This window comes from Lineus longissimus, chromosome 15, assembly GCF_910592395.1.
Source record: "Lineus longissimus chromosome 15, tnLinLong1.2, whole genome shotgun sequence".
NCBI classification, from domain to species: Eukaryota; Metazoa; Nemertea; class Pilidiophora; order Heteronemertea; family Lineidae; genus Lineus; species Lineus longissimus.
In genome coordinates, this window is record NC_088322.1 from 11,491,863 (window position 1) to 11,517,956 (window position 26,094).

Here is a 26,094-nt window from a genome sequence, read left to right on the forward strand (position 1 = left end):
TGTTATCTCGCCAGGTCTGGCTGTGACAGTATCTGCAATCGCATCAGGTCTGGTTGTTGGAGCATCTGTAATCTCGATCAGGTCTGGTTGTGTGGAAACCATAGTGTACTACGTTGGGATCGAGAGTTCACATCTAGATCAGACAGAGTTCGCATAGTGAAGGGGCATGTCACATCCAGCAAAGACTTGGTACACTCTCTGGCAACATGGCGAGCTATGAAGGGGAGGGCACATCCAGAAGAGATATGGTGCACTACTGTTTCATTGTTTCATTGGGGGTAGCGTCTTGTATGCTTGATTATAAACTTCAAAAGGAGTGGTTGTTTCGGGTGTTGTTGGGTCATTCGCCCACGGCTGAAAATGGTAACAGTCTTGGCATTCTGAATGTCAACACCGAGCTCATTCCAAAGCCTTGCCGCTTGGACAAGGAAAATCCTGCCACAGTACGTCTACAGGCGATTCCTCTGATCCGCAGGAAACAATGTCCTCGGAACTTAGGAATCGCCCGGGGTCGTATGTGAGTAGGGGCAAGTGCTTTGAAGAGCAGTAGCAAAATGAAGAATGAATTACAGAATCATTAAAAAGCTTGCTGCAGAATATAATGCTAATAGTTCAAGTTCCATGTCACAATGCTAGTATTTATTCTAATATCAAAATCGCTGCATTTCTACTGATACACTCTGGACGCAATGGGCCGGCCTCGTCTTGTCCAACGATAGACACAGGAGAACCAGGATGGCGATATGGACTGCATATGAGTCTAGTCCACTGATAGCATCAAACTTGACAATCATATGTCGTACGATTGTGACATTCGGCAGGTCTCGCTAGCCGGGCGAACGACGACCAACGGAACTGTTATATTTGGTAGGAAAAGCAATCGGAGAAATGTTAAACATTCGTCGATCAAATGCTTTTACATGACGCAAACTTCGCAGTTTGTACCTCTTCGTTTGGTTCGCGAAACCTGCCTAATGTCTTTCCGTGACCACAGCTCAGTACGCATACACATGTATGTATGCTTGGCCAATCCCACATTTTTGACAATACCAGTTAATTGATCCTTTGACAGAACAAAAGACTCTCCTTAGCTCATGAAATCTAATGTTCAAGTGAACGCTAAGCCTGGTAGCGGGGTATAGTGCCCGGATGGTGTGACGCGAAATGTATTGTCTTCGGTCATGATCGGTCGCGGTTGATTTGAACGCCAGTCAGTTGGAGTGTGAACTGCGTAGAAGATCACCGGAACACTTTTTCCGATTTCAAACATAAAATGCCTTCGAGATTTCGGTAATCAAGTCAAAACTGCTGCAGCAGAAGGTAGGGCGAGGTATCTATGCTTCGTATTGGTCTTGATTGGTTTTAATAGGTTTTTATTTTAGTAAAAGTCGTGCAGTCGGGCAGAGAATGAACTGCGCAGTAAGAAACTCCAGTCGCAAGCGAGACAAAGGCTTACTACACGAATCATGTGCATCGTTGTATTTCATGTACATGCTCATTGGCGATATCAATTGCCATCTCTAATGAATTACCATTTGCCCTCACAAATTAACGACCCAAGTCTTAGTCACAGAGACATCTACGATGATGTTGATGGTCTCGAAGTGCTGATATAATTTTCCCGGTGTTATTTTTGGTAAGGCGGGACTTGTTTATTTTTGTGATTGATGTGTCTTGCGGCCGTTGTACCTTGTATGTCATATCATTTTAGAATAATGTATTTCAAAACAATTATTCACTTGGCTCCACGATCCCGACTGCGGTGTAGCACCCGACTATAACTGGCATGAATAGGGAATACGCTGGTTGTGGATGTCAGATCGTGGTTCCCTGACTTTTGCAAACAATTCCACTGGGCGTATCCCACGCGGCGACACTAAGGACCGCTGGCTGATCTATTGATATGTTCGTAGTAGGGTGTCAAAGTCGGAGAGACGAAGAGCCACTCGTCTCTTGTAGGGGGTTCATTGGAAGTGTTTGCATTTGTTAGCCTATAAAGTTAAACACAATATTTTAATCCTTGTCTCGGGTGTCTTTGAGAGAACTGATCACACACAATTCCCAACCTACTCGTCAGCCAGCTGACAGATTATTTGGGTCGAACGTGTTGCTGAGATGTTTTCGAAGAGATACTTGTGGCTGTTGGAGAGACTTCTTGTTTAGACAGTCCCATCTGCCACCTCTAAGGCATACGATGGTAACTAATAACTTGACTGTGGAAAGATCGCAGGTTGAAAACAATGGTTTCGCAGAAAAACAAGACAAAGACTTACTTCACGGATCATGTGCATCATTGTATTTCATGTACATGCTCACTTGCGATATCAATTGCTATCTCTTATCAATTACCATTTGCCCTCACAAATTATTGACCCAAGTCTTGGTCACAGAGGAGACAAGACGACTAATGAATATTCATAGGTTGGAGGGTCCAGGCCTATCTATTAGACGAGTGCATGTTTTTTACTCTCAAGTACATATTTGGAGAGGTATTGAAAAAATATTTGTTGTGGCAAGTCTACAGATATAAAGAAATTATTTGATGAAAAAATTAATTTCGAATTTTGCTAATTGGGTAATGGGGGGCGTGTTTTGAGTTTTTTCTGCCGGTTGGCTGAAAAGAGTGGAAATATCAAAGTCTGTCTAATTTGTCGATTAAAAAAAAATTTCCGTGGTCAATCACCATTTTATTTTTCACCATTTACTTGCCCGACTGTCCGGAATAACATAATCTAAATTTCAGATTCACAACACCACGCGTTCTTTGATGCGTCGCGGTCAAACATTGACAATTTAACTGCTAAAAGGCTTAAAAAATCAATTGTGGTCTTGTCTCAGAGACAACATCTACGATGATGTTGATGGTCTCGAAGTGCTGATATAATTTTCCCGGTGTTATTTTTGGTAAGGCGGGACTTGTTTATTTTTGTGATTGATGTGTCTTGCGACCGTTGTACCTTGTATGTCATGATCATTTTAGAATAATGTATTTCAAATCTAAACAATTATTCACTTGGCTCCACGATCCCGACTGCGGTGTAGCACCCGACTATAACTGGCATGAATAGGGAATACGCTGGTTATGGATGTCAGATCGTGGTTCCCTGACTTTTGCAAACAATTCCACTGGGCGTATCCCACGCGGCGACACTAAGGACCGCTGGCTGATCTATTGATATGTTCGTAGTAGGGTGTCAAAGTCGGAGAGACGAAGAGCCACTCGTCTCTTGTAGGGGGTTCATTGGAAGTGTTTGCATTTGTTAGCCTAAAGTTAAACACAAGATTTTAATCCTTGTCTCGGGTGTCTTTGAGAGAACTGATCACACACAATTCCCAACCTACTCGTCAGCCAGCTGACAGATTACCTGGGTCGAACGTGTTGCTGAGATGTTTTCGAAGAGATACTTGTGGCTGTTGGAAAGACTTCTTGTTTAAACAGTTCCATCTGCCCCCTCTAAGGCATACGATGGTAACTAATAACTTGACTGAGGAAAGACGCTGAGATGGTTGGAGATGCTTCTAGTCTAACGTTTGTCATAAGGCCTCCTCCGATTTAAGGTCATAAGGACCTAGCATGCGTATGCTACTTGGTGTGCTGCAGATTTTGGGAGCCCATCAGCGGGCAATCAAGTTCTCAACATCAAAATTCTCATTGTGATTGTCTAACCGGAGGATATGCCTTTTTAAAATTATTGAAAGGAAATATTGATCTTGACTCTGTCCTTAACCTTTAATTGTCTCGTCATTTCAGCGGTGATGTTATACCATGAGGCCGGCCTATGAGATGTGGTAGCGAGAATGGTTGGTGTCAGTCTGCACAAGGACGAGGACTCAGTGCTAAGTTTGAACAGGAAAGACTACGACGAAATTGCGTACAAAGTTTTCATACTTAGATACCAACTTCATTTGAATGAGAAATATAGTGGCGATCCAATTGCATATCCTAATGCAAGCAAAAGTAACTTATGATGCACTGTGTAACGTAATGATGGACTCTGATCCAATCGTGCAATCATGGCGGCACGCATCAAACTAGATGGATGCTGGTCTTGAAGGCAAGCAGATGGTAAATGAAGATTGCACCATAGTTTTTATTATCCTTAATCTGTCAGTGTGCTCCTGGGCAGCCCCCCCCCCGCAAAACAAAAACTTTTATATTTAACTTTATCTTCAGATAGAATGACCAATTGCATTCCCCGCGCGACATCATTCCATCGATGTAACAAGTCCCCTGTCCTACTTCTCCAACCCACGGGCCAAGGCCGCCATGGAGACGAAAGTTAACTGTGGATCAAGGGCACTAATATATAGGGATGAATACGTGTAACAGTTTTAAATGCCCAAGGATAGAGTGTTCCGGGAAAGAATGATTGATTTGCGCTTGAAGGTCAAGAGTCTCAGTAGACCCATACCTTAGCCTGACAACAATGAATTTGGAAGGACACTTTTTCCAGATGAACATTCAAAAATGCTACACCGGTACGAGAGTCTGCTGTCACCGGAGTTAGAGCCTGCTGAACAATCTTTTGTAGAACATCTCTCAAAAATGTTTGTATATCGACAGATCAAGATACCATTGTGTCAGTAAGATGAACATTTGAATTTGACCTGAACATATCATATAAAGAATGGAAAGTTTCACAAATGAGGTTGTTGTTTGTACATTTTATCATAAGGCCCCGTTCATGATCCATGACAACATTTGACAATGGAGACAATTTTCATTTGAGATTGAACATCCTCGTCGACCATTGCGACATTTGCGGTCGGGTTCACATACGATTCACATTGTGACGATGTCGTCTTTCTCATGTCACTGGCCTAATATAATCCTACAAGGTGGCGCATTATCGCCCACTGCTGGGACTTTGTCTTGGCACGATCTTCACTTTGGAATAAACTGATCAGTTCAAGGCAGCCTAACATGTCATATGAGTTGTCCGTCCCATTCATAAACTACACAAACTTGATCTTTATTATGCACTCCGCACTTGAATAAATTTCATTAAATTTCGTGTTTGAAAAGCGATAAAAATCTGTGATGTACGCTGTCTTTACGTATTATGAACGCTCCGTATAGGTGGCCACAGTGTGTAGCCACTTTTGGCCAATCACGAGACAGACTCAGAAATGCGCTGCTTGAGTGGGTGGGCGGCAGCCTGACGTGTCACGTGTCACGAGCCTGTTCGTTGATTGGCTTCAGCTTCAAAACATAACGCGCCGAGAGAAGTCAAAAGTGAGATCGACGTGAATCGCACGTAGTCGCTCTTGTGCAGGTTGATTGAATGACACGTGACAAGTTTGATTACATTCAAATATTTTTCAAACTAATTAATATTCATATTCATCAATACTGCGACCAGAAATAAATTGGTGAAATTATTTTTCTGGAAGCAAAATGGCGTTCTCTGCGGTTGAGAAGGTTGAGATCCACTTATGTCTTTTCCTATTAGGCCTACCTATCAAATAATCTCAAAGTGTTTCAGTGTGTGTCAACAAGCAGAGCAATCAACCTCAAGCTTTTAGACAGAACATGATGTTGATATTGATTTCAAATATTGACTGAGTTGTGTCAGTGACGATCGGTTACAGAGAATATTCAAACAGACCTCAAAAGGATTGGCGACAACTCCTTGTTTGAAATGTGGGGCTTCAGTTATGAAAACACTGGAGATCATACAGCGGTGAAGCGGTCCATGTCCCCCTATCGGCAAAAGTGGCGTTAAAGGCGTTCTCATGACTATCCCGAGTACGGGTCCACCATAGAACCAAAGGTTTTATACCTGATGGATGTGAGACCAGTCGCCCAAGTTAGAGTGAACTTGTCTCTTCATTCTGGTTGTGATTTGTCCTCGAAAGACCATGTTTCGTAGTGGTAGATGTTAAGAAGATTAACCCTGATGCCCTTTTGATATAAGATAATATATAGACCATGGAGATTAAGGCCGAGATGCGAGCGGTCTTTGTTTAAAGACAATAGACAGTGTATTGGGCAAAGACTTGTGTCTTTCAACTGCCTGCTATGGGACGGAATAACGCACCAGAACGATCAACGCTGTCCCAGATCTGAATAGTAGTTACAGTATACAATTTGAAGGGTTGTGACTGTCTTCGAAGAGAATGTACTAAGTACTAACATGTGGATCTGCTCGTGCTGCCCTTGGCTCTAGGTGTAACAGCATTTGTTATCTCGCCAGGTCTGGTTGTGACAGTATCTGCAAACTCATTGGGTCTGGTTGTGGCAGCATCTACAATCTCATCAGGTCTCATCAGTCTGGTTGTGCCAGCGTCTCCAGTCTATCAGGTCTGGTTGTGACAGCATATGCTGTAGTATCAGTTCTTGTTGTGGCAGTATTTTATGATATGGTTGTTGCAGTACCTGCTGTCTCTTCAAGTCTGGTGTTCTGATTTCATGCAATCCCTTTATGAAAATGATCAGGTATTCACCATGTGAAAGTGAGACACATTTTTCCTAAGGGTGGAGACAAGGTCCACCCTGTAGAAACTTGGTACACTACGTTTGGATCGAGAGTACACATCTAGATCAGACAGAGTACGCATAGTGAAGGGGCATGGCACATCCAGCGAAGACTTGGTACACTCTCCGGCAACATGGCGAGCTATGAAGGGGAGAGCACATCCAGAAGAGATATGGTGCACTACTGTCTCAATGGGCGAAGGGGGGGGGGCGTTTTGTATGTGTCTCTGTCAATATAGGATACTTCTCATTGCTACACTTTCATATAGGCCTACCATCAGAATCAAGGTAAGATTACACTGCTGATGTTGTCCGCAAGTGGAATACCAGTATTATCTCATCCAGGAAGACAAGAGACCTGCCAATCCATAACTGTCCAACAATATTATATTAATGATTTTCCCTTAGATTTTCTTGGCAGAAGTGTGCTGCCCTTGGCTCTGGGTGTAACAGTATTAGTTATCTCCCCAGGTCTGGTTCCGACAGTATCTGCAATCTTATCAGGTCTGGTTGTCGGAGCATCTGCAATCTCATCAGGTTTGGTTGTGCCAGCGTCTCCAGTCGATCAGGTCTGGTTGTGACAGCATATGCTGTATTATCAGGTCTGGCTGTGGCAGCATGTTATGGTATGGTTGTGGCAGCATGTTATGGTATGGTTGTTGCAGTATCTGCTGTCTCTTCAGGTCTGGTGTTCTGATTTCATGCAATCCCTTTATGAAAATGATCAGGTATTCACCATGTGAAAGTGGGACACATGTTTCCTAAGGGTGGAGACAAGGTCCATCCTGTCGAAACATGGTGTTCTACGTTAAGATCGAGAGTACACATCAAGATCAGACAGAGTATGAATAGTGAAGGGGCATGGCACATCCAGCAAAGACTTGGTACACTCTCTGGCAACATGGCGAGCTATGAAGGGGAGGGCACAATCAGAAGAGATATGGTGCACTACTGTCTAATTGGCCTAAAGTCATTTCTGCAGGTAACAATACAGGTGTGGATCTGCTCGTGTTGCCCTTGGCTCTAGGTGTAACAGCATCTGTTATCTCGCCAGGTCTGGTTGTGACAGTATCTGCAAACTCATTGGGTCTGGTTGTGGCAGCATCTACAATCTCATCAGGTCTCATCAGTCTGGTTGTGCCAGCGTCTCCAGTCTGTCAGGTCTGGTTGTGACAGCATATGCTGTAGTATCAGGTCTGGTTGTGGCAGCATTTTATGATATGGTTGTTGCAGTACCTGCTGTCTCTTCTGGTGTTCTGGTGGTCTGGTGTTCTGATTTCATGCAATCCCTTTATGAAAATGATCAGGTGTTCACCATGTGAAAGTGAGACACATTTTTCCTAAGGGTGGAGACAAGGTCCACCCTGTAGAAACATGGTGCACTACGTTGGGATTGAGAGTACACATCTAGAGCAGACAGAGTACGCATAGTGAAGGGGCATGGCACATCTAGCGAAGACTTGGTACACTTTCCGGAAACATGGCGAGATATGAAGAGGAGGGCACATCCAGAAGAGACATGGTGCACTACTGTCTCATTGTCCGAAAGGGGGTGGGTTGCGTTTTGTATGTGTCTCTGTCAATATAGGATACTTCTCATTCCTACACTTTCATATAGGCCTACTATCAGAATCGAGGTACAATTATACAGCTGATGTTGTCCGCAAGTGGAATACCAGTATTATCTCATCCTGGAAGACAAGAGACCTGCCAATCCATAACTGTCGCACAATAGATTTTACTGGGTTCGCGTAAGGATGAGTTTTCGCCTTCGATTGCGTCGAGTAAACCCGGTGTAAAAGGAATGGACGTCGTAGGAATGCAGGACCCCATACACGAGGCCCAGCTGTGTATTGTCAATGAATGTGGTTTATGTTTTGGTTGCTACATAATCTTCAACAAAGGAACTCAGCGACTCTATTCACTTTGACAAAAGGACAGGACTAAGATTCAGGGGGGACTTGCATTTCTTTTACAGGAATACTTCACAGTTGAGGCAGAAGTGAGGTTCTGACAAGGTTGATGGGTATCAGAAGTTGCCTCCGGGAATCTGTATTGGCCGAGTGCAACGATCGTGGCTGAGTGGGTATGCAACAACTTCACAAGATCTGTACGCAGGCAAGGGTGAAAGGGTCAAACTGGACCCAAGTTGAGAGAACTGCCCGGGATAGGAGGAAGTGGTGAAATCTCGTTGAATCTCCCGATCCGAGGATAGCTCACTGAAAACCAGTTTCGAAGATAAAAGACGTTCTAATTTCCGCACAACAAGAGGTTGTGTTGCATCGCATTCCACCCAAATATATATGATAATAAGTTTAGGATACAAGGCGGTTGAGGTGCCTGGTCCGATTCGGTTTTTCTCAATGAGTTGGCAACCTGAGAACATTCTTGGGGTTTCTACCCCCGATGCTGCCAACACTGTGCGGGAGCATTCTCTTGGGGTGCATCCTTTTGGGGTGCGTCCTCTTGGGGTGCACCCTTTCCTGTGTACTGTCTGCAATGCGTCGGGGCTGCCAAGGTAGATTCTGGCTCTTTAAGGGGGCTCACAAGTTGGTTCATTGACACTAATAAGGCAATCGTTCATGTTGAAACAAATTTTATTAATTTTGAATAATTTACGTGACACATCGTATGTCCAGAAGAAGCTTAGCCAAGCACAGTGAAAAAAGCAGTCATGTGACTGGTGGTCACATTCATTTTCAAGGCAACTATGGAATGTGATGTCAACAAATATGAGTATACAGGGTGTACCAATAAAAAAGATGCTCCCAAAATCGCAATGAGTTTATCTTCCAGGAATGATGATGTCTGAATTGAATAGGGGGGTCTAAAACTTAATAAACTATGAGTCATGCAATATTGCCCTTCCACACTATATGTGAACAACATGATGATTTTTGCTGAAACATTTCAATGGTCATGCAATATTGCCCTTCCACACTATATGTGAACAACACGATGATTTTTGCTGAAACATTTCAATGGACATGCAATATTGCCCTTCCACACTATATGTGAACAACACGATTTTTCCTGAAACATTTCAATGGACATGCAATATTGCCCTTCCACACTATATGTGAACAACACGATGATTTTTGCTGAAACATTTCAATGGTACACCTGTACAGACACAAACATAGCATAAATTAAGAAAGCTATTTACGAACCCTGGTGAAGCAATATCAGAAAGAAGGAACAGAAAAGTGTAAACCTTTTTATTTAGTTTGCCCAATGTTTCAAGATTATCAAATTCGTTTCTGCGACAGACGTTTTTACCATCACCAGCGCCACCTGTGGTTTTCCTGGTACCTTGCTGATATTGTATCACGGAGTCTGATCGGAAAAGGACTTGACAAATCATCCATTTCAAAAGGATCCAAGTTTGATGCTCACAGAACATAGGATACACTATATGATCACAAAATCAGTGATCAGAAAAAATTCTACAACAATACTTATCAAAACATAACTTAGCACGTTTTAACATTATTTTAGCACATAATGACCTATTTATGCTGGGGTTGTTTACATGATGACAAGTTGGTGGGTAATCTGTTTTGTATATGACTATTGCAACACGTGCCCATCATAGACCATGGGCCAAATCCGTCACAAAGTCGCATTGAATAATCCGATATTCATGATTCCATTGATTTTATCCACAGTTTCTCCATTGTTGTTGTCGATTGATATGAATGTCTTTGCTAATTAACTTAAGTCTCCCTGGTTTATTGTAATTTCTGAAAGAGAAAAATGGCCAATATTAACTTCAACCGAAACACACAACCTTTTAAAACGATGCAATTTTTTTACCACCTTGGTTAGCAATTAGTTTGTTCACAATCACTTCATTTATTTCAACGGCTTAGGCCAAACTTTTTTATTAAGTTAGATTACAAAACTTCAGATCCAAAACCTATGTGGGTGGGGCGGAAATAAAAAATAAATTTTTCTTCAAACTCAAAACTTACGTGGGGCGAGATAAAAAAATTCAATCAGACTCAAAATATATGTGGGGTGGGGGAAATAAATTAAAAACATGTCTATTTTTTATCAATTTCAGTCTCAGATCATACAAGGGGACCCAAAGAAATAAAAATTGGTTGAAATTGGTCGTCGGGAACAAGATTTTTTCATTTCTCCCTATTTTATGGTCAGGGGAGAAAAAAAGTGTGTCAAGACTGATCATCGGGACTTTTTTTCTTTTCCACTTTCTTCGGAAAATGACCCCCGACGGATGCGTAATCCAACAAATAAAAAAATGGGCTTATTTCATAAATGGTTCATTTCATTATCAGCTCCCCAGTCAGAATACCACCAAAGTCCTCCCACTCCACAAAGAGTCAAAGTGGATCCATCAGAGATGGCGGTCGGGATCCTTGCCCGACTGATCACAGAGTAACCTCTCTCACATCAGGTAGCATTCTGACAACTCCAGTATCAGTCTTTTCCAAATTCCAAAGTATGAAGCCATTTTTCTCAAAATACTTGCCTTAACAGTCTACTTCCATTCTTGCAGATATGTTTGCATTGCCTCCGAATCTCGCTTGAGCTGCTGGGCGTTCAGACGGATATTTTCTATGGCCTGTTGGATCGTTCTCTCCGCTGCAGGCGCCGGGTTTTTCTCGTAGAATGCCTCCACTTCTAGCGCTCGTTCTTCCGTGATGAAACTTTCCGCTGTCGACTGAAAGAGTACATTTGGTGAACAACGTAAGATGGGCTGACATTGTCCCACATATTTCCCACCCTACAAAATACTGACAAATTTTTCCAGCCATTGTGTACAGTGCCAAGTTTTCATGAACTATATCATAACCTACCTTCACAAGCCTGGAAAGGAGGAATCCACCCTTGTATCGAGTTAAGAACTCCTCCCATCTCTGTTGGACAAACTTCCACGCCTTCTCGCGCCCGAGCACAGACCCAGTCACGCCCGCCACCACAAACACGGCATCTTGGGAACGCACTTGTTTCTGGAAAACGAAGATTGGGAAAAAAAGTGAGAAACCTATATGAAGGACTACTCGAAGCAATGACTCAATCAAAACTTGCAATGACGACAAACACTGGCCACCTCACACAAAGTACATGTACGATCAGGGATCAGCTTGACAATCTGGAGGGAAGAGAAGAAATCACTTCTTACCGACATGGCGAATTCGAGTACCCGCTGGATCAGTTTCTCATCCTTGACGGCTCCTAACGACCTCATGATGCGCACTTTCTCCTCCTGCATGTCCGATCGCTCGATCAGTTTCAGCATCTTCTCAAAGTGTTCTTCCTTTCCATGCGTCAAGACGGTTGTGTAAACCTATTAAAGAAATAAGTTGGAATATATTTTTAATTGCACTAAGGGTAGGTATATACTTTGTACTTTGTTCCTGGGATCCATGCCTACAAGTGCTTTTCAAACATTATTTTGAACTACCTGCATACCCATTTAATAATGCCAGCCAGGTGACTCTTGTGACCACTTTTAAAAAACTTTTCCAGTACAATGTATTGACGAGTTATATTAGGGAATTTGAATGTAACTCACTGGTCCTCTAAAATCAGCTGGTAATGTGTCACTCTCGTCGAAATGTTTTTCAAACCTCATCTGGGCCTCTTTGATGTATTCAGCCTCACCGTTTCTCCCCAGACGACCAATGACGAGACTCCGCAACAGTGCGTCAAGGTGACCTGAAAACGTAAAGATCACCTCCTGTAAGCAGCATCAAGAGAGAACTACAGGTCTAAGGAAATGCTGTGAGGGTGGTCGAGCTAAGATATAGGCCAACAGCAAGGAAATTAGGTGGTATACAGCAGTGGAGCAGCTTCATATCAAAGAACAAGCCAACAAACCTTCTTTTGGCTTTGGTAGCCAGCCTAACTTGGCCCCAATTGGTTTGAACAGATCCCTGATGTATGCTTGATAATGGTCATAGTATTCGGTGTATTGTAGGATGACGCTGAGCGACGAGAGGTTGCTCGAGAGGTCGCTCCACACGGTGTAGTTGTCCTCGTCCTTGTACGCCATGGCTAATTTCAGGAAGTCAACAGTCGGGGCGACGCCAGCTCTGGCCTGAAAAAGGGTGAAAATTGTGTGAAAGTTTTTCATGAATAGCTCGATTCAAATATCGAAATAATTCGAATAACTGATAAGAAATGTTCTCAAACTTACTAAGGCAAAGAGATCGTTCTGCAGTCCAAGTCTATCTCTTGGCGGCAGTGTCTTATTCTGCACCGCAGGCAAAAGCAAATCCAACATGTCACTGTCGTAGCGCGTCCTGAAGAATCCCACTGTTCCAGAATTCAGCTTCACCCAATCACCTGGTTTGACGTTTGGGATGGTGACTTCGGCCGTCTCCTTGTCTAACATGAAGGTTAAGACAGGCTTGTCGGGACTTGAGGCAGTACAGATTCCGGCAGGCACCATCCACTTGAAGTCACCACCTGTAACGAGTGAGAAGTTAAAATCGGATATAAGACTGACAAAAGGACATTCCTGCTGAATGACATATTTTCAGAAGGTCATTCCTGTAACTCTACTCAGAAACTTAACTTCAATCTATACAGGTGCTAAATACATTTTTCCGTACCTGGACACTTTCCGTCCGCACAGAATTTCTCCTGAGTGACCGTCAGGACCCGGTTGTCACCATCTTGTCTCTGCGATACCTTCAGAACGGGGAAGCCCATCTGACTTGTCCACGTCTTCATGACCTCACCAACAGGCTTGCCGCTGGGACCCTCCAGTGCTTTCCAAAGATCTGGGGTCTGAGCATTCTTGTACTTCCATTTAGATATGTACTGGTTCATGCCAGTGCGGAAATCCTGAATTGTTGAAAATAGGCAAAGGTCATACATGTAGATTGAATTATTCATTAAAGTTATTTTATTCTCATCATTCTCCAGTTTTTGACACCAAGACGACTGGACTTCAGCTGCTGGTACCAATTACTAACACTGCAAACCCGGAAATGTTTGCGGCTTTTTAATTTCACCGTTTTATGAAATTGAGGCGTTTTGACAACCTTGCAAGTAACAGTAATTTCGTTTAGATGTTCATTTTCGATGTCATACGTTGCGATTTACTGTCAACACAAGAAAATAAAAGGCACACTAACCTTGTCTCCGATGTAGTCATGAAGCATCCGAATAACAGATGCGCCTTTGCTGTACGAAATGGCGTCAAAGATTTCATCAACTTCCGACGGATGACCGACAGGGACTTCAATAGGGTGACTATTGCGGAGGGCGTCTAATTCCATGGCTTTGGTGAAGTCTGACGAGACGAACTGGGTCCAGATGTCATATTCGGGGAAGCAATGGTCGACGCAGAGGTATTCGATCCAGGAGGCAAAACCTTCGTTCAGCCACAGATGGGTCCACCATTCCTGAATTAGAACCAAGGGCAAATTTTTTAAACTGTGACTAAGCACTGGTTAAGCGAAAAATTAATCTGACCCAAACATGCACTTGAGCTTTTTTTCAGAGGATTCGTTAAATTTTTCCATATACCAACCATTGTCACTAAGTTTCCAAACCACTGGTGAGCAATCTCATGTCCTACCACCAGCGCCACCCACTGTCGAGTTGAGGAAGATGAATTGGCGGGATCAATCAGAAGTGCCGTCTCTCGGTAGGTCACCAAACCCCAATTCTCCATGGCACCTGAAAGATGACAATTTCAACGAGGTCACCTCAATAAGTTTGATTAAATTTTTCGTGCCTATTTCTGCATTTGCGCATGGCAAAAGATTTTGAAAGTGTTTGGAGACTATAAGATAAATCAGACTGGTTTTGCAAGCAGGATGGACACCTTGAAACTAGGCAATTTTTCACAAGGCGACAAGCCAGGGTCACCATAGAATTTAGAAATAAATATACTTGGTCTTTCCTGAACTATACACATAACTCACCGGCAGCAAAATCTGCAATAGCAATCAGGTCCATTTTTGGCAGAGGATAGGCAATCTGGAAGTAGTCCTTGTAAAATGGCAACGTCTTGACAGCAACCTGGAAAGCAGGAGATTACATAGTCAAAAGTGAGCGTTTTTCAGCCGCATCAATCCTTCCGTGGAGCTGACAAAACGGGCGGTATCTCTCAGAACTTCGTTCCTTGTCCAGATTATTCACAGGTTGGCTACAGTCAAATAAACATACCTCAAGTGCAAATCGCCCCTGTTCCTTCTTTCCAACAGGGGTATAGACGCGTACCAGTACGCCGTCTGCGTCCTTGTCTTCAATGAAATCATACTCGCCCACTACAAATGCCAACAGATAGGTTGACATGATGGGCGTACGGTCATACTGGACAACTCTCAGGTTGGAATCACCGTCCATGGCTGCTTCACACTTAACCGGCTGAAATGATGAAGTTAGAAGTTAAAGTCTGTGCGACTATGACTCATAAAAATTTGTTCATTAGGTCAAAGCTTACTGTAAAAGGAAAGTAAGGCTGAAAGATCGAAAATGTGTTTAGCCATTGCAGTGGTATTCCAAGCTACAACCCTATGGGGTTCTACGCTGTAAAACCATCTATCACCGACCGGTGTCAATCTTTCACCACCACGTGCATCCTACGACAAGCTATACTTGCAAGGGTTTTACTTTGCTCACAAACTGAACCGATCCTCACCATATTAGATAACGCGACCCTATCTTTTGGCACGACCAAGGTCACATCAAAAGTGGCCTTAACAGCAGGTTCGTCCCAGCATGGGAAAGCTCTTCTAGCATCTGTGGACTCAAATTGCGTGACGGCGCCGTAGCACTCTTCACCTTTTGGTGTCGTGTACTTGCTGCGGTAGAACCCCTTCATCTTGTCGTTCAACTCTCCAGTGAAACTCATAGACAGGGTTCCGGATCCTACCTGAAATATATGAAGAATTTAGGTTATTTTTAGTATTTAGATATCTATATGACTTGGCAATGGCCTTACTATGACCTGGAATCGGGGTACGGGACATCATGTCATCCTGACCCTGATTAGGGCTGCAGTTTAATGGAGGAATACAGTCTTCTGTGAATACTCATTTGTGTACGAACTACCTTATGATTGTTATGAAAGTCTCCTATTTTGGTCCAGATTTACTTTGTTCCAGTCGACTTACTGGGATTTTTGTTGGAAAGGTCAGGCTGAGCTTCTCATCTTCTTTATCGTAAGATAATTCTGCAGAGGCTGTGGAGGAAGGGTAAAATAAAAGAGTGAGAGAGAAGATCAGGTCAGTTGTGCAAATCCGGATTACTCAGCAGGCTGCCATATCTGATAACTGTGATAGCAACATTGCTCAATCAAGAAACTCCAAAATTACATGCATAAAATGAAAAATCGAACTGTTTCGAACAGCAGTCTTACTCTTGTCTTACGCAATTAGTCTTGAACCACCATCTGAGTGACCTCAGTTAATGAGGAACTAGGACTGTAGCTTACCATCTCCAAATTTAGCTCCAAGTACTTTGATATCTGCACAATTCAGTATCACCGTTTGGGTTTCCTCTTTCACCTAGAAACAACAAAGAAAAATAGAACAACATGCATCTCAACTCAAGTACTCGTTCCCAATCAACAACAAGATTACAAGGGCTCTAGCGGCATGCAACTAACTAGGCAGAGAAATTTCTCCTTTTTTGCATAGCCTAGGCCCCCATATTTATTTCCATTTTTTAGCTCGTTGCACTTTCACTTTCTTTTTTGACTTTCGTTTTCTTTTTCAAATTTTTGTGGTTTGACGACTCACATCAACAGTGATTTCCTGCGATCCTTGAAAGGTGAATTTTGCAAGGTCTGGTTGAAGACGCAGCGCATAGTTCTTGGGGATGACATTGCCTGGCAGACGATCAAACGGCTTGGGTTGCTTCTCTGGCATTTTGAGATCTGGCTTCAGGGAAGAGAAAGAGCTGACGAAACAAGATGGCGGAATCCGGACAACAAAAATACGACTGTACAAAAACGGTGACTGCGAGCTAATGTGATGTGCAACCTTCGGGATTATCACACTTATGAATCGACTAAACAATGAGCTCATCTAATTCGAAACGATTGCGGTATTATCTTTTTTAGTTTTTTGAGGAATCAGTGCGTTTTAATCGTCGACAGAAAAAAAGCCGGCTTCCACAGTTCCAGACATGCCAGATGGTTGATGTTTTATTGTCACAGGCGGCGCTCAAGTCACCATCTTATATCCAATCCGCGTTAGCAGGTCATGTGATCTTTGAGATTTCACGGGTAATGAAATTGTAAACAAACGCACGTGCGCAGTTCAAATGGTGAACGATAGCGGACATGGGTTTTCCCGGTGTTTGGGAAAGGGTTTCTTAAACGGGGACTATTGATAGGAGCTGGTATGAGAGGATAGGTTATATTTAGGACATAGTCAATTGAGACATTTTAATTACAATTTCAATGTCACGACGACGGGCTCTTGGCTGAGATCACAGTTGTCAGTTGTATCCGAAGACCAAGGCAAATCTGCTTAACCACCAGTTTTCCTCCCAGTTTACCCATGATGATGGCAGTGAACCCCCCACACCAACAGGACCAAGACAGCCAGTGATGGAAGAGCTATGCGTGTTGAAGAGAAAGGTTTCCGAACTCCTCGAAAGATTACACCCTAAGATTAAGAAGGTGGCGAATTTATAATTCCCAAACTGAACTTACACTTAGAATAATTCTCGAAGTTTGATTGGCTGATCATGGTCACGTGGTGTAACCTTAACTACGCACACTTCTTCAGCGATCTGGAGGCATCCTTTGGCGTGGGTTCGAATCCGCCATGGGGATATTTTTCTTTTTCTTTTTTGATTTCATTTATATCTTATGTTATGTCATTAATATATCATCAGTCATCTGGAACACCTTTCTATAGAGGAGCGCACATTAAGTTCCAAGGCTGAGGCTGTTAAAGGCTGGTTGATAATATCGCGATTTTAATTATTTTGTTTGCTGGCAAATTCTGGTGGAGTGGTTGTTTCATTGTCTTTTTCAAAGACAAGGCATCCATACTATTTAAGCCCAATGCTTTGCTGTAATCCTTCCTTCCCGCTTAGAGTCGACAATCCAGTTCTTGTGTCAGTTTAGTTTGGGAATTATAAAAATTTGGTTCCGAACAATCTCATGACGCTCCCGTACGGATACATATGTAGGCCTATGTGTCGCACAATAACCAAACCATTGGATCGGAGCAAGACGTTCTTCCAATGTGGTTTGCCACTTTCTGTACCCAAAACAAAACACCCGGCCACGACACTCGCATGGCGCTGTCAACAAATGGTTTTTCTCCTGTTCGAATATAAGCAGTGCGTTCGAGGTTCAGATTTTGTGATCTCATACCTCAAGTGAGATTCCGTGAATATGATTGGCTGATACACGTCGCGTGACCGTGTGGTATTCGCAATGTTGCCCGAAAGGTTCAAGAAAAAAATTCCCTAGCGGCTTGTGTCATTCCCCTGGTGGGGACTTACATAACTTGTTGACTGCATGTGGTAAACGAGAAGTCTCCGGTCTTTCACAGCCGGCGGCTGGTGTGAGCATCTTAACTCTCAAGCCTTGGAGCCACTCCGCCGACCCGGACTCCGTTACACCAACGGACCGATTAACTCTGATGGTTCAGAATGGGTGTGAGGGGCGAAACAGTCTTCCGTCTTGTATGACTTGGGCCCATGTCTTTCATGACGTCGGCCCCTGTCTCTCACAACCTGTTCCCTTTAACAGAAGTTACTGACAGTGGCGCCCTCTAAGATTCAAATATCACCATATCCCCCTTTAAATCGACAGATATTCCCATTTGGCAGTGTACCTCCTGTTTCACCAGCTATATGTTGTGAGAGACAACGTCATGAAAGACAGGGGACCACATTTTATCACTGGACTATTTCACCTGCTACACCAGACAACGGTTGTGATCGACCAAGGGCAGTACCTCCTGCTTCACCAGCCAGGTTGTGAGAGATGGGGCAACATCGTAAAGGACAAGGGACCATCATGTAGAAATGAGTGGGCTATTTCACCTGTAACACTAGACACAGTTTGTAAAGGCTCCTGTTTCAGCTGCTGTTGTGAGAAACGGGGACCACCAGGTTGTAAAAGACATTTGGTCAAGTTTTGAACGATGGGGGTACTCCTCCTGCTACACCAGCCACGACCTGTGAAAGTCAGGGGACCACGGTGTGAAAGTCAGCTGTTATACCTCCTACCAACTGCTGTGAAAGACCAGGGGCTACTCGGATACCTCCTGGTCACCAGTCAAAAGCTGCGAACGGTGGGGGACCTAGTTGTGGGAGACAGGACATTTCAGTTGTGCGAGACAGGCGACAAGATTGTGAAAGACAGAGGATTATCCCTCCTGCTACACCATCAACAAGTTGTGAACGACAGAGGCGGGGACAGAGCACGATGCGACTTACAACAACAGCCACAATGGAATTCCATACCAGGGGAATAGTTCTCCTGTAACACCCAGCGGCAGGTTGGGAACCTGTCATTCCTGAATTGCGGCTTAGCGGCTTGCGAATTTTTTTCCCTGAACCTTTCGGGCAGTACTTGGTACATTTGTACAGGGACTTTCAGCCAATCAGATTTCGACAAATACATGACGTCAGACGTCTTAGAAACATTAGAGCAGTTGGTAGAGCGCTCGTCAGAAATGGAAGAATACGATGTTCGATCCAAAGGTCGCGAGTTCGAACCCGGTTATGGACAACATTTTTCTTTTTGTTTTTTACTTTATATTTTATTTTTATTATGCATTTCTTTTCGATTTTAGATATCTGCAACACAGGCCTACCTACAGAAAGGACAATAACAATAGCCCATCTCCAAGATCCAAGGGATAGTCCTTCAGACATCATATTTTAAGTGTAGGCCCTTCTTAGAATAAAAAATGACTATTGGTACTGTAAGCCTCGAGAGACATTGTATCCCAGCGGGGCAACATACGGCATGTTACCCGACGTGTAGGGTAATATTTATTATCTCGTACCAAAAGTCATCATCAACGTTTGGAGACACCTTTAGTCAAGGACCATTAAGAGATGCCTCCATAAATGGACAAACACACATGGACCACCACACATGGACCATTGGGAGACACCTCCACTGAAGGACCATTCAGTCCATTGGGAGATGCGTCTCTACATGGACAACAGGAAAACACCAGGAACAGAACTTCAACAAATATGCCAAAGTTCTGATGAAAGAAAAAATTCGAATAAAGGGCAATTTATATAAATAAATAAGAATTTCACTTTATTTTATAGAATGTACAGTTACCTCAGAGATTGACAATTGCTGCTGACCTCAACTATTTCTACATTTTCTCTTGGTTTATACACATTTTACAATCCACAGATATACACATAACAAGTTACAGAAAGAAAACCTCAGCTCAGTTTGACCAGAAATTGATGCATTGGTACATTGTACCTTTTGTCGTTACATAATGATCCACTTAAAGAGATATCGGACTCGACTGCGTAAACCATGGAGAAGATTCTTGAAATAAGTTATACATGTAAGTCAGGTTTGTTTGAGTACAGTGTTTAACTGTGGGCCTCTAGTAATCAAAAATAACAAATATTTGCAGTTTTGTAAAATTGCAGCATTTGCGTAGTTTGCGCAAATAAAAGGCATGCAAATATCTCTGATTTTACAGTACCAATCTGAGTACAGGTGATACATTAGAAGTGGCTGATCTTTAATATAATTTGACAGCTATCTCAATTTTTCTTACTACAAATAAGCCACATGTATAAGATCTCTTCCACTACGAGGTATGTATGTACAAGATATGTTTTTTACAGTACACATAAGCCTATGTAACTTCAGTAAAAATCATACAGAACTGATAGTATATGTACATACCTGACCTGACTTACATCAGCAATGAAATATTACTATCCAATAAGGAAATAAATGGCTAAATTGCCTAAGCATTCATGTAGAACTTGAAAGGAATTACACTTACTAATCTACGCTCCACTTTTTACAAAATAACAACCAAACTAATGCATGTATGGCGCTTTTGCATTTTCACTCTGGAATACAACAGGGACATCTCGGCACAGAAGTTATGGGGTCGAGGTACAGTTTAGTTTATAAGTAAGTTGACAGCCCTATTTCCCCGACATATCTCAGAATTAAACGTAATTAGCATTCTAATCACATGTTCCATTTTCTGAAGATCATCAGCAAAGAGATAAAACTGGACCAATCTCTGGCAATCAGTTGCCCCAAAGGCTAACAACTGTCAATTAGAGAAACTTGTTAAAATCTTCAATAGGAGGTGCTGTATGAAAAGAAAAAATCTTCTGACATAAATTAAAAATTTATCAAATGAAAATTAAGAAAGAAATTCCTATGCTGCGCTGTTAGAAAATGAAATCAATTTGGGAAAAGTATGATGAAGAGAACTGTGAAGTTGAAAATGAATTTTTTTGTAATCAGACGAACTGAAAAATGCATTTCATCATCAAATGAATAAAAATAAAGTTTTACAAAGAAATAAAGGCTAAGTTTTTCCGTGAAAGAAACGAATAATTTTTTTGTAATCAGACGAACTGAAAAATGCATTTCTTCGTCAAATGAATAAAAATAAAGTTTTACAAAGAAATAAAGGATAAGTTTTTCCGTGAAAGAAACGAATAGGACAAAATGAACAGTAAATAAACTAAATTAAAGTGAAACATGTAGTTGACATAAATCGAGAGTGACATTTTATTTCTTATATCTTTTGTTGAATGGAGTGGGAGGGGTCATTCTTGGTGACCAGGTATTTATTCGGCAAAGTTCCTTATATGAGAGAACAAAATATTTGGGACAAATATGAAATGCAGCAAGCAGTTGTAAATATCTGAAAGTTTCTTTTGTGAAATGTAACAAAATTGCAGGGGCTACATGTACAGAGGGAAAACAATAAACAATCAAAAAATAAACAAACTGAAATAAACAAATCTAGGTTAATTTGTAAATGAATATATAACTGAAATAAGAGAAGGTAATCAAGGTGAAAATAAAAAATTTATGAAAATTAAGTTTTTGTTTTCTTACATACAGCACCTCCTATTGGCAACAACGTAAACAACAGTATCTATTTTACATAACAACTCCCAGAATAGACTAGTTCATTTTTCAAATGCCTCAAAAACAATTGGTACATTACGTCCGAGGCTACATGCAAGTTTATAAAGTTAGAGGAGTCCCAGTCTAACTCAAGAATTTAACATGAAATGAATTCATTAATTTATTCACACATTTTCTTCCCAAACATAACTAAGGATACATCATGCACTAGGTACATCATGATTTCAACCATTTCCATCCAAACCGCTTTCCTGTTACCGTGGCATTTGAATAATCACCATGGCAACCATTTCTAATTAGAAATTTAACAGATTCTGCCGAAGTTTGTAGCAGTAACAGACAATACTTTCCCTGGAGAAATTAAAATTTTACAACTTTCTGAACAAATAATTCTCAGAGGAGGGGCTAATACTACATCACAGTTAAACACGTCACAACCAGTTTAAGACAATTTTTTCCCCACTGGCGCTAATCAATGCAAAATATCTAGACACTGGCAAGAAATATCATCCTTTATTTTAATTCTTTACAAGCCACCAATGCCAATTTTTTACCAACAATATCTGTCATGATATGTTTCATAAATTTCGGGATATTTTTCAAAATAATGTCTTCAAGAACTTGTTTTCTATTTTACAATATTTTTTTTGATGACCACATCAAATTTTAAGTTCCCGGATTTTGTTCAAAAACATTCCAAAATTAGATTGGCCCACACTGCCCCCCCACACTGTACACACTAGAATTCACAAATGCCCTCCCTGTGTTACATGAAAGGCCCCAAAGCTAATATAAAGATTCACAAATATCACAATCTAGGTGGCTACCTCATACTCTACTGTGATATGAAAATGGAAAGAAGTTTAAAGTTAAATTCCTACAACATTTCCTAAATTGCCTGAACAACAACCCCAACATATTCATATAGGCAAGGCAAATTTGGCATCTTGAAATTGACCCTTTTTCATAATTTTTGGCTGATTAAAGAATATTCAAAGTGATGCTAAAGACGATTGGCTGAAACTGTATCACATTATTTATTTTTGTGATGTCATTGGCTGATTTTGAAATCACATACAACTGTGATTGGTGTAGATATATCATCAGGTCCACAAGCCCCCAGATCAGATTGGTGGCTTGGAATTGGTCGGATTTAGTCATATGACATACTGATCACTCTCCGATGGCTGGATATTTTGCAGCTTTTCTTAGTATTTTTTCTGCAAATTGTCACACTAGGCTATCTTTCGCCTGGATATTCAAGGTCAATTCCACCAAGTTTGCAGGTATTTTTACAGCCATTTTTTCACTTTTCAGGTATCAAGGTTATGATGGATGCAAAAGTAACATCAGCAAGCCCATGGAAAGGACCGCCACAAGATCAGCAACCTATGTTATACCTCTGTATTCAAGGGTAAATTATTTTGCCTTTGTCCCCGGAAATGTCCTGAAGATGATGAACTCATTGAACGATTCGCCTGGTCCTCGTTTGCGTCCGAATCTGAGTCTGACCGCGCCCAACCGACATCATTTGTCTTCGAGTACGATTTCAATTCTACATTATCAATATGCGTCTTAACCTGACCCTGTATAATTGAGACAGACATTTTCTTTTTCTCCGGCTCTGAGTCGCCGTTTAAAGACATGTTCAACGTCACATGCGGTTTTACATCAGAGTCCCGTCTTTTCGCCTTATCAGTCTTTTTCAAAACAGATTTGATGCTAATTTTGGCTCCCGACGTCGACTTTGGTCTTTCGGTGACTTCCACTTTCTGACCGCCACGCTCGCCCGGCATGGTCGTTTCAAAAACATCTTCAGACATGATAACAGATGGTGCCACGCAGTTAGTGTAACTCTCCTCGCCCTCATCTGATACGACAGGTATATCATCTGAAGAAAAATAATTTTGGTTAACATTTACCAAACACTGAACAATTTTCTCACCTAATGAGCTGGGATTTTACCTTTTCAGTCATGTGAATGCTTAGAATTCTTGATTTTAAAAACACCAACAAAGCCTCCGCCTTATAGCGTTGCCAAGCAGTTATGTCACTTGGTGATGTCCTAACTATAGTTGTCAAGCAGCAAAAATTAGTGTAAATATGGCTCGAAGTCAAGGTTGACATCGAAGAAGTCCAGGATGTGCCCGAGAAATGTTAAAGTTTTTTCTATAGCCCTTTATTCAACATGGCCACTAAGTAACTTACATAAAAACGAAGCGAATAATATCATTCAACCAACCTGGGAGCTTCTTTGCTCTGAACGATGCATTAGTGATGGCCGCTTTTGTGAATGATGACGTCGTTGCCGACGGCGATATTGCTATGCTGATTCCCATTGGTCCATCACTAGGCTCACCACCCGGACTGTAATGCATTGAGTTGCGGATTGCATTGGTAACCTAGGCGACAAGAAAACAAATTAAGTATCAAAGCCAGGAGAATTTGCACAAGGACAATTTGGGATGATTTGACATTTTGTTGACAATTCAGGGCTCATAAAACAAGATATTCATAATGGCTTGGGAAACCTTGGCGCCGAAGAGTAATCAGACATTAATTTGATGAAAATTGACTTAATATAGAGTATATCTATATCGATTTACACAACAACAATGTTGATATTCATATTCATTGTGTATTTTATACACAACTGAAAAATCTCCAACCTGGCGTCTGTCTTTAAGGTACAAGCAGACTCAAGCTTGAAAGGGTTAAACTGCCCTTCAAATCAATGAACCACATCGTTTGCAGGAAGCTGTGCAGAAGACAGATAAGCCCCCATGTCACTCAAACACCGACAGACAATCAACAACGCTGGCCGTTCTCACTTGCTGCTGCCCCCCTGGGAAATCAGAAAGGCTCTTTCACCTATTGGGCGGCACAGCTGACTTCAGGAAGATGTTGTTCATGGAGCCAAGATTTGCAAGAATTACCACACGGACAGACAAGGAGTCACCATCAGGAACATTTGTGTCAAGATATTGGGCGTAAAAGTTTTCTGGTTCCAACTAAACCAAATCAGGAAACGAGACAGCTATTCCATCATTCGAACTGCACCCCCTTCGTAAAGTGCATTTGAAAACCACTGATCAGAATTTCAATGCCCTATGAAGAGAATTTGAGATTGCCCTAAATTTTCTCCAAGTTTCCCTGTATTTTGATAATGTGTCAACAAAACAATGTTTGCAATGATTTTTAATACTCACCAGTAAAACATCTGATAAGAGTTCATAGGACGCCCGTTTGTGGATGGCCTCCAAGGCAAGGGTGCCCATACCGGGATGAGTATTATACCTGAAGGTTGAGGAAGAACAAAATAGTTCATTTGTTGTATCAATGGCTTAGTAATAATGTGTATACATGTTGGTCCACTTATTGTTCTTTTCAAGAGATTCAAGTAGAGCAATAAGACAATGGATGGACTAGGGTATACGTCAAAACTCGGGACAAAATTGACCTCACGACTCTGTCACAACAATTCAATACCCTAGTGACAGGCATCACCATGTAGCGTTGGCCATTGTTTGCTGATACCCTACTGTTGCAGACTTAGATTATTTGTGGTGACGCGTTTGTAAGGCAGCTCACGGTTCAACAAATTTTCACCATTTCCTGTAAGTTCCTGACAACATTTTTCACTCACATGATATAATAAATGCTAGAAGCCATCTCCAACATTAGGTGACGATTGACCATGACCCGTGGCTCCACCGCAAATGACACGCCTCGCTTTGATGACCAACTCCGCCGAGAACCGGGGACATCATTGCTTGGAATGCCGAGACCATCGAAACCAGACTTGACGATACTGCAACGAGAAGAGCAAAATCTCATAAAAAATATATTGAAACTAGTTCTTTGGTACCAAACAGAGTTTTCAAATTGAAAAAAGTTGCCATTAGACTATGGGTTATTAGACACTCCTAACCTTGGTGCATGATATGATATTCACCTGACAACCGAACTGTACCGAAAATCTCTTTCTTCGCCATAACCCATAATATACCAAAAGAGGTGCCTACTGATAAGGAAAACTGATGATGCGCCCATTTTTAAGTAAAACATTAGCACAACTATACTTTATTAGACGCAATAAAGTATGAATCAAATCATTGGGGAGAAATCTGTCTTCATCCAATCATTTCGATGTCGACATTTTCGATCTTGTGGGAATCTTTGCACTAAACCATGATAAAGCATTGCTAACGACGCTGGAGCCGAGATGATACCAAGACCTAACCCTTGAGTGGTGGGTTATTAAAGGAGGAGTTTTGCCCCTTAAAGGAGGACTAGACAAGAGCTTGGGTCGTTGTCAAGTGACTACACAGCACAGTCAGGGACAACCAATCAATCCCTAATTCAATCAGTGTCCATTATCATACCTTCTAATCACCACCTCTTACAACAAAATGACCTCATTAACCTCATTATTAATTAGCAAATCTAAATAAAGCAACACAACTAATTAGCTTTAAACCATTTTGGTTGAAGTCTGTGCATCCATGGACATGAATTCATGATAATTACGCATCCTGCGTTCTAGCGA

The 26,094-nt window shown here is 41.8% G+C and overlaps 2 protein-coding genes and 1 long non-coding RNA gene across 10 annotated transcripts in view; 1 reads left to right on the forward strand and 2 right to left on the reverse strand.

Annotated features, from left to right (window-relative positions):
* The first annotated feature begins 1,220 nt into the window (after window positions 1–1,220).
* On the forward strand, window positions 1,221–4,905 carry LOC135499804 (uncharacterized). 3 transcript variants are annotated; one of them, XR_010449347.1, is made up of 3 exons: window positions 1,221–1,320; window positions 3,752–4,066; window positions 4,175–4,905. It is a non-coding gene; the product is annotated as an uncharacterized LOC135499804 (long non-coding RNA). The 3 variants fall into 3 exon arrangements; XR_010449349.1 differs by having other exon boundaries at window positions 3,752–3,872; XR_010449348.1 differs by having other exon boundaries at window positions 1,227–1,330.
* A 4,152-nt stretch (window positions 4,906–9,057) lies between these two features.
* LOC135499523 (puromycin-sensitive aminopeptidase-like) lies at window positions 9,058–16,597 on the reverse strand. Its single transcript, XM_064790330.1, has 16 exons — window positions 16,207–16,597; window positions 15,900–15,972; window positions 15,580–15,647; window positions 15,105–15,338; window positions 14,630–14,830; window positions 14,386–14,482; window positions 13,989–14,137; window positions 13,591–13,860; window positions 13,063–13,297; window positions 12,645–12,916; window positions 12,326–12,545; window positions 12,021–12,163; window positions 11,628–11,792; window positions 11,302–11,454; window positions 10,974–11,165; window positions 9,058–10,221 (listed from the first exon to the last, which is right to left on the reverse strand). Exons 1-15 carry the CDS (start codon window positions 16,492–16,494, stop codon window positions 10,983–10,985), a joined length of 2,751 nt encoding a protein of 916 aa, XP_064646400.1. The 5' UTR covers window positions 16,495–16,597; the 3' UTR covers window positions 9,058–10,221; window positions 10,974–10,982.
* A 3,088-nt stretch (window positions 16,598–19,685) lies between these two features.
* The window catches only part of LOC135499271 (hyccin 2-like), a 79,686-nt gene continuing 73,277 nt past the window's right edge, over window positions 19,686–26,094 (reverse strand). For all 6 annotated transcript variants that reach the window (XM_064789943.1, XM_064789941.1, XM_064789940.1 and 3 more), the window contains 4 exons: window positions 25,192–25,356; window positions 24,755–24,842; window positions 23,788–23,947; window positions 19,686–23,436 (listed from right to left, as the gene is read on the reverse strand). In XM_064789943.1, coding sequence (XP_064646013.1) covers window positions 22,940–23,436; window positions 23,788–23,947; window positions 24,755–24,842; window positions 25,192–25,356 — 910 coding nt within the window. In that variant the 3' untranslated portion in view covers window positions 19,686–22,939. The remainder of the gene's footprint in view (window positions 23,437–23,787; window positions 23,948–24,754; window positions 24,843–25,191; window positions 25,357–26,094) is intronic.

Excerpts from the sequence above, each read along its gene's own strand:
- LOC135499523 (XM_064790330.1), bottom strand. The coding sequence starts at position 16,494 with ATGAGCTCATTGTTTAGTCGATTCATAAGTGTGATAATCCCGAAGGTT. Across the intron at positions 11,793-12,020 it reads CAGCTGATTTTAGAGGACCA|GTTTACACAACCGTCTTGAC; the intron begins GTGAGTTACATT and ends TTTCTTTAATAG. Across the intron at positions 11,455-11,627 it reads TACTCGAATTCGCCATGTCG|AAACAAGTGCGTTCCCAAGA; the intron begins GTAAGAAGTGAT and ends TTCGTTTTCCAG.